General features: G+C 48.0%; 1 protein-coding gene across 2 annotated transcripts in view; it reads right to left on the reverse strand.

Moving 5' to 3' along the window:
- The window catches only part of CHPT1 (choline phosphotransferase 1), a 22,850-nt gene extending 14,364 nt beyond the window's left edge, over nucleotides 1-8,486 (reverse strand). Inside the window, exon 1 of one of the 2 annotated variants that reach the window (XM_035342047.1) lies at nucleotides 8,126-8,486. In XM_035342047.1, coding sequence (XP_035197938.1) covers nucleotides 8,126-8,368 — 243 coding nt within the window. In that variant the 5' untranslated portion in view covers nucleotides 8,369-8,486. The remainder of the gene's footprint in view (nucleotides 1-8,125) is intronic. The other variant, XM_035342040.1, reaches the window with a different exon arrangement.
- Between the last annotated feature and the right edge of the window lie 281 nt (nucleotides 8,487-8,767).

The raw sequence follows: 8,767 nt of genomic DNA on the forward strand, positions 1-8,767 counted from the left end.
ACGTTGGAAATGCAATTTACAGCTTAACAAAGTGAGCGGCCACAAAGCTTAATTCTCTTCCACACCCAGGTAAGAGGCCACTGCTCCAGCTTTATACCTCTACAGTTCCTCTCCTGCAGTGCAAGGAGACCAATACGATGATGTGTATTTCATAAGCCTAGTCACGGCTGTTAGGTAGACAACTGATCAAACCTCTCAGCGAGCTGAGGTTTGTCCATGCTCGGATGGACCCAGTGCCATTGTTGGGGAAAAGAGAAAACTGACGATTGCCAATCAGTTTATTGCAAGGGACAGGAGAAGGCAGCAATAAGAACACAGATGCAGCGAGCTGCCTCTCCAGCCAATTCTTCCTCATCGTTGTACAACAGGACTTTAGTTAGAAAAAGTTATGCCTCAAGTTACGCTGATCGCAGAACACCCTTCCTGAGAATTGCACTAAGAGAGGTTCAGTTCTGAGCCCGAACACAGCAGGAGGCTTTTATTTAAGACTTCCTCATGTATCAAAGGCTGTGTGTTGTCACATATTTTTGTGATTTTAATATGGAAACAGTATTGTCAGCACATTTATGGTTTTCCTGCTACCTGTTATTTGGATAATTTCATTAATTAATCATTCCTCCATTAGAAGTCAGAAAAGCTGGACTGCTTCACCCAGCTTTGAAGCAACAGTCAGAGAATTAGGGGCTCCAGTTATAGGTAGGAAGTTTGGATTTGTATGTACATAGAAATCTAGAAAAGTTACAAAATTGTTCAGAACTGGCCAGGCCATCTTTCCCCAAGGAAACCAAGAAAGAACTGTAAGTCACAGATAAAGCTGGAAGCCTTGAGCAGGTCAAAGACAGTAAGCGGACACTTCCACTCCAACTGATAGTTAGCATACAGGTATGGAACAGAAACAAACAAATGAAACCCAACAAAACACCAACAATCACACCATGGAAATTCAGGTCAGGTGATGATAGCAACATGCGCTTGATGGTTACCAGTGGAATTAGTCCAGGTGTTCAGGTTTCTTCTCCCTTGTCAGTCTAGTTCAACTAAAAGCAGTTTGTTTTTTGGTTAAACCAGGGAGCGAGTTCTTAATTGTTTTTTGAAGAAGCTTATCTCCTGTAACGAAGGGGACAGAGCCTACCAGCAGCAGCAGGAGTCCACTGCTGTGGTGGCTCAGTGAACGACAGAGCTCTGCGGAGGAACTGAGAGCCCCAGGGCCTTCGCTGGTGCCAGCTCATTTGGGCACACGTCCTGCAGGGAGGCAACGGCTACAAGAGTGGGCTGTCCACCACAGGTCAGTGTGTCAGGAGGAAAAAGCATAGTTAGGACACTCTGGAAGCTAAAATCCTTTTACTTGTGCCACAATCCACATATTAAAGGTACCAGAACAGCTATATGGGCTTCTGCAGAGTAACTTTGCTGTAGGGAGAAAACCAGACATTCTCGAACAAGCCAGCTCCTGACGCAGATTTATGGATGAAGCTCTATGGGCACAAAGGCTGAGGGAAGCCGACAGTTTCATTGTAGGCATTCATTGTAATAATTTTAAAGACATTCCCAAATTTATCACCAATATCACTTCGATTGTTCTCAGGGTTTTACGAGGTGCCCCTTGCTGTGACATACTCCTGCAAGTTACAAAGAGCTAGCTTTAGATCTATCAACACTCATCATGGTAATCCCAGGATCAGGGCAAGAAAACCAGGCCACGCCTGGCAGCTCTGCCCAGGCCACCACGGGTTTCCTGGATGCCTGAGGCTCAGATCACCTCCTAAGTCAAATGCCAGCGTCTGGACAGGTTCCTATTGAGCCGGATCATTTCCATAACTGAAACAACAGTCAGGAACAAAAACCTGTTGTGTCATGTTTGTTATCGTTAGCTGTAACCTTCTATGCCACATGGCTTGGTATTTTTCACAGACCTTTGAAAAGCAAGCTCCATGAAACACAGCCTCAGTCCTAATGAAAGCAGAAAGGCTGCTCGCTGGTTGTGCCGTCAGTTTATGAAAAAGTTGCCATAGCTCCATGATATTTGATGTAAGAAATCTTCTTCAAGGTAATGTCATCTATGTGTACCTTAGCTTGCACCTCAAAAAATCAAAGCAGCTTCAAGTCTGACCTCTCTATTAGATCTTTTGGCAAAACAAGCCTTTGTCTATTTGCAAGTTACACGATGGGCATAAGCACCAAGACCACTGATCCAAACCTGCTTGCCTTGGCTCCTGCGGGGACACACACCAAACCAACCAGCCCCCAGACTCCAAAAACTAGAACAACCCTTCTCAACAACGCAGGAAGAGGGGGAAGAGTTTGCTTCCTCTTCCTAGTGAGGATCACCTGTACCCACTAACACATGTAACAGAGCATCCCCGCAGCTGTGGGAGGGGAAGGATCCCGGATCCCATTAAGAGCAGGAACAGCAGCATCTGAACTGCCAGAGGGCTTAGAAACACGATCTGGAGCATTTCATTCCTGGGCTCTCAGTTCAAAATGAAACCAAGGCAGCAAGGACCAAAGATCATTTTCATCAGCTATGCATTTAGCAGGTTAAATGGCTGATGTAATTTTTACATAGTAAAACAGTATCCCAAATCACCAAAGCACACCAAGGGTTCCAAAATCCCTTACCACCACCGACTCTCGGCCATCCACCCTCTCTGTACAGCTGTAGCTGCCATCTCCTCCGCCTTCTCACACGCCTGGCCCTCCACCCAGGGACGTCCCCGGCCATCTTCCCATGTTGGGCCCAAGCAGTTCGCAAAAAAAAAAAAAAAGTGGGAGCATTTTGAGAATGCTGACACAGCTGACAGACCTGGCAGAAAGGTCAGGAGGCTCCCAGTAACCATCAGCTTTCCACTGATGAGGTGTTTATTATCTCTGCCCGAAGTCATATCCTGTCCAAGCAAATGCATTATTTAGCCTGAGCCAGATGCTATTCTAATAGAACTAGGAGAGAACAAAAACCCTGCTGGAAAGAAAAAAAAAAAAAAAGCTTCTCTGCTTAAATTAAAAGGGGCGTCTGAAAGATTATATAGCTCTAGAATCTTGTCAAATGTAGGTCTGATACAGGTCAGGTCGCCTGCTGAACCTGAGGGTGTCATACTGGTGTTTAAGGATGCCAAGATAACATGCATGTGGAGTTTGACAGGACTGTGCAGCATGCTTTGCCTTCCGGAGAAGGTGTAGGTTGGAGGGCAGTCCTTGCAGAGCCTCCTGCTCACATGACAGCACACCACGGAAGAGCATGGGGACAGCTGCAGAAGACTAGATATGCTGAAGAGATCCCTCACCGCTTATTTTAAGCAAAATTCAAGCCCAGGGAGTTCAACAGCCCAAGTTTCTGCAACACTTGAGTATTTCCCTCCCTCTCCATCCCCTTCATTACGCATCATATTCAGTCAATCTCGTTTCCTCAATTCAACGACACAGCCCTAATTTTGCTCTATCTTGTACTTGGCCATACACTATCTTAGCCATTTTTATGGAACTTCCTCCTTCTTCCCCCAAAAAATGTATATTGTTTCCCTCACTTTTCAGCATGAAGCCCTATGTACAACAGGACTAGCAGCAACAGAAGGGAAGGGGCTGTTTAAATCTGCATTAGAACAAGGGGAGGGAAAAAAAAATCATAGTACAGCCCAAGTACATTTCATGCACCGGGGGACTCCCTGCATTCCTCCAGCACCCTCCTCTCCCCAGGCAGCTCCCTCTGAAAGAGCTTCTGTGCCAGGGTTTCCCAAACCTTGCTGTCTTCTTTTATGCCAAATAGCACTTCTTGCCATTCACTCCTGGAGCACTCTGTTCTTCACTCCTTGGGCGTTGGGCGGGTTCCCTGCCCCGCTCGGTGCCTTCACGCCTTTCCCATCTGGCCAAGGAGCTTCTTCCCTTACAGCCCCCAGGATCTCAGTCCCTAGCAGCCGCTCCACTGCACCCTCTTACCTGCTTCTTTCGTCTCTCCTGAAAAGCTCCGGTGTGCCCTTTGTGTTTACAGTGCCATGCCTGTCAATACCTTCCCTCAGACAGGGGGAATAAATAAATAAAATAAATAAGACAACCCTGATTTCAGTTTAAAGGGTTTATTTTTTAGGATTTGTTGTTGATGTTTTTGTTTTGAGGAAGCTCTTAGAGAGAAGCAGAGGCAGCACCCCGCCAATGTTATTCTCCTTCCAAGCAGTAAATAGTAGGGTCGGCTGGAGTCATCTGGCTCCCCCCCAACTTTTTGGTCTCTTTGGACACACAACTTTCTAGACAGCATGTTTCAGCAAGGCACTGCACCCCTTTATAAAATCACTGTGCCATTTTTAAAGCAATTCAACGCTAGCAAGCCAACCATCCCTGCCTCCTGTCCCTCCCCAGCTCTGCTCCCTGCACAAGCACGCCAGAGCCCCTACCCCTGTTGCCATCACTCCTCAAACCGCAAGTCCACGACCTACGTACGCTTTTCCCTGCCTGTCTCTGTTCCCAGGGACCTCAGTGAAATTATCAACAGCAGAAAAACACAAACCAGACACGATGGAACACAAGAGCCGAGAGCATGCGGGACACATCTTTATCACTGGATGAAATCCCTTCTGATCCCTGTTGGCCACTCTTTACTTAGATCCTGCTATAACTGCTAGAGGATTTTTTAATAGATATAAAATCAATACAAAGTAATTACTGTTAGTATCAAAAACCTATGCTAAAATTCTAGTTCCCCATGATACTTTTATAAAGACCTGTGGCTGAACTCTAAAGTTCACTGAAGCTGGGTCCCTCAATGAGCAACTGTGAGAGGAACAGGAGCAGAGATTTCCTTCTCTTTCTAGAAAAAAAAAAAAAAAAAAAAAAAGACAGAGGGAAAATTATCTTCAGACAGTTTTCTTCCCGGTATTGATGCAAGGAAAAAACATGTCAGGTTTCCTCAGAATGGGAAAGGGTACTAGGGTTTCCACACGCAAAACCTACTGAAGTAGCTGCAGTTGCTTCATAGAAGTCAGCTTGCAGTAGAGCATTTTTCTTAGCAAAACAAGCTGTTCACTAACAAAGGGTGGGCATAAATGGAAATCCTCATGTAAGAAGTGCTCCTTTTGCACTGTTAATGCAAGAAACACACACTGTTCTTACTTTAAGTCAGCAAAACTTTTAATTCTTAAATATTCTATGGCTGGTGTCAAAAAAAGAAAGGAAGAAAGAAAAAAGACAGAGCCTGCAATCACAGTAAGGAAGACACATCAACTCTACAGACCATGAAAGTGTCCCCACCGCCCACCACAGCTGGTATAGCATATGATATTTCTATAGGTTGTTGTCCTGCCCTCAGTTGCACAGACCGAGTAGGAAACTAGGACAAACACTATAAAAATCTACAGATGTGGATTTTAGTTACAGCAGTGCTTGAGGGGTGTAGTCTGCTCATGACTCAGGCAGAGATAAGAAGGCTTATGTTGAAGTGTGCAGTTACAGAAGGTAGCAATACAACCCATGCTGCTTCTAGACAGGAAGACATTACCAAAGCAGAGAATATTTATAAAGCCAAAATATGTTGTGTTTATTCAGTACCTTTCAGTAGCTATTGATGCTGATGGAGATGACTGGAGGAAATAACTGCTACACAGTAAGAGGACAAGAGAGAGCTGTATGGTTTTAGACATTAATTGCATTGTGTTTGGCAGGGAAAGAATTATTCAACTGTGGAAATTCACTACAATAGGACATAATGGAAACTGAAAGTATAAACAGGCCCAAAACAAAGAATTCAGAAGGCAAAATCATGGAAGGGTAGGCACCTGTGGGGAAATAGATCCATCAGTTGTTCTTACAAGCACCTGAGTAGAATCCATTGCAGGGGAACCCCTAAATTGCTGTCTTCTGGCAGCTGGAAGGGCACACTACAGCCAAGAGCTCTGTTTGCAGCATGAGCTAGGTGGGACTCGGGTCTGACCAGGCTTGAAGATGCTTTTATTCGTAAGACTTACTTTCGTGGCTTACCACCTACCAGTCTTACTTGTTTCAGATGGCTTGTACAGACATCAAGACTTCAGTGCTTTCGAAGCAGGACTTTTAAAAATGGCTCAATTAAGACTCGTTAGGGTAGAAAACACAACTACACAAAACAACTCTTATAAACAACAACAAAAAAACACAAGCCAACCAAACAAAAAACCTGCTTGCTACTTCTTTCTATCCAGTGCTCCTACACTTCGACCAAGATAACATGACACGTCCTTATTAATCCGCTGCATCAGGTAATCAAGACTTGTTTGTGAATGGAGCAAGTGGCTTGCCAGCGCAGTGAGGTGATGTAGAAATGCTCTATCCTATTAGTTCAGTCTGTGATTTGGTCATCTTTAACATGATTTTCAGTTCCACCTTCCCCCTAGCCCTTGCAGCCCGCACATTTGAATTAGAAGTACAAAGTAGGTATTACAACAGTGCATACAGCGCCTATTAGCGTTGCAACAGTTTTAGCTTTCCTAAAAAGCCATCCAGACATCTGACATCTTAAGTGGGAGAAAAGCTGAGTCATTCAACAAGCAGAAGAGAGATGATGACGACCAAGGGGTGCAGCAAAAAAAAAAAAAAAAAGTCAGTGCCTGCTCACAGCGTGGAAGCATCAGAATTTTTTTCCTCACTCTAAGAATAAAACAGTAGGAGAAGAAGTCTGGTTTTATGCTACATATTTATAATTGATATACTGATATCTAAACAGAGAAGTTTGGTCCAGATTGCAGGTTCTTATAAAATTCAACCTCTGCAATTAAAAAAAGAAAAATGTGAAACTTCCTAAAACTCAGCCAAAGCTTTCCTGGAAGAAGTAATTCTCTGGATGTCTGCAAGGCAATCTTTTTCATTTTAGTATGAGTCCTCAAAGGAGGACTTCAAAAATAATTTGAACAACATAGAAAAAAAAAAAAAGGCTAAAATAAACATTATGGCACATAGCTGGCACAGGATTGCTATCTACATCACAAAGGTAAGCTGCAGGTAACTGTTCTACAGGCATTTAAAGTTTGAAAGTGCCATTAGAAGATGACAACCTGTGGTTTCCAGCCATTCACTCAACTCCATCCTCCTTTCTCCTTACTGCACGCAATGGGAGAGTGCATCTACCTGCTGATGTGCATCAGGGAAGAAATTAGGGTCAGACCAAAGCAATGTCAGTTTTGACCGAGATCAGTTTCTCAAACACCTCTTTTAGCACAAATGGCAAAGAAGGATGCTCCTGTCAACACGAATACTCACCTAAGTATGTCTAAGTTATTAAAAAAAACACAAAACAAACCACAAACCAACTACCATCTCTGCCATTACGATTCAAGCCCATGAGAACAATATAACAGCCACCCTTCTAAGACACAAAGACCTTAGACAAAGTAATCTTCTCCTGATATTTCCCACCCAAACTACCATGAAAATTCTGCACAAGGAAACTGAACAGGCAGAAAGCTCCAATGGAGCTCCTTAAACTGCCAGAGAAACTGTAGGCAACCCCGTTTTAATGACAGCAGCATCAGCCCACACTAACAAGCCTTGTTTTCCCTCCAGAAGCTGAAGCAATTAAAGCTTCCCCACACGAGGACTAGGCTAACGTCAGCTGACATCGCTGCGACACAGCAGAATCCCAATTCTGAATCCAGTGATGCCGAAGCAGCGTTAGCCAAGCCTCATGGCCTGCCATGAGCACATGCTGGACACGCTCTCGAAGCAGGAGCTGGCTCCTACCTCCTCGGTCCATTTGGTGGAGCGTTCCTGTGGAGCAGGCAGCTGCCAGCCTTACGGCTCCTTCCCAGCGAGCCGCCTGAGCAGAGGGACGAGGTGCCTGCCGGTGCCATGGCAGGGCCAGTGACGGCCCTGGTGGTGACAGACACCAAGGAGAGAGGCTCCCACTGAGCCCAACTCACCCCTTCGTGGGACTCCCGGCCATTTGGCACCAAGTGAGGCCCACTGCTAACCCCGTGCACCCACGCGTTGCCACCTCCCTTTCTCTCGTGGGGAACCCGCCCTGCTGCCACGGCCCGGGGCCATGCTCCTTGACGGGGCCGCCCCGGGGCACGGCACCGCGCCCTCCCGGGGCACCCGCGCCGAGCCGAGGGGACCGGCCCCGGGCAGGGGGCAAGGGCAGGCCGCCGAGCCGAGCCGTGCCGGGCGGTACCTGCTCGGTGGCGCTGGGGCAGGAGGCGACGAGCGGCAGCGCCGTGAGGCAGTTGAGCAGGAGGCCGCCGAGGGTGATGGCGTTGGGGGCCAGCCACAGCGGGAGCTGCTCCACCAGCCAGGCCCAGTAGGGCTGCAGCCAAGGCTCCAGCAGCGAGCGGCCGGCCGCGCTGTAGCGGTGCTGCTCCAGCCGCTTCAGCTGCGCCGGGCTGAGGGGCGCGGGAAGACCCCAGGGCGCAGCCATATCGCCGCCTCCGGCTCCGGCACCGCACCGCACCGCACCGCCCGGTCAGGGGACGGCCCGGGGACGGCTCCGGGGTCAGGCCGCCGCCGCCGCTCGGGGCGGGGCCGAGGCGGCGGCGGGAGGCGGAAGGGGCCGACGCCCCGCGGCCGCCCCGCCTGAGGGGGCCCCGCCAGCCCTTTGCTGCTTTTGCCTTTTTCTTCCGTCTTCCCACTGTCGCTTCTCTCGCCCCGGCGCAAGTCTCGCTCCCCCGCGGCGCTCAGCTCATGGCTGCCCCGTGTCAGGGCAGGTGGCCCAGGCGGCTGCGGCTGCACCACCCCCGAGTCGGGAGCCCTGGGCCGTCGAGGTGTCAGAGCCCCGCGTGCCTCCCGCCTACCGCCATTTTCTAGCCCCCTTGGCGCA

The sequence above is a fragment of the Oxyura jamaicensis genome, chromosome 1 (genome assembly GCF_011077185.1).
Source record: "Oxyura jamaicensis isolate SHBP4307 breed ruddy duck chromosome 1, BPBGC_Ojam_1.0, whole genome shotgun sequence".
Taxonomy (NCBI): domain Eukaryota; kingdom Metazoa; phylum Chordata; class Aves; order Anseriformes; family Anatidae; genus Oxyura; species Oxyura jamaicensis.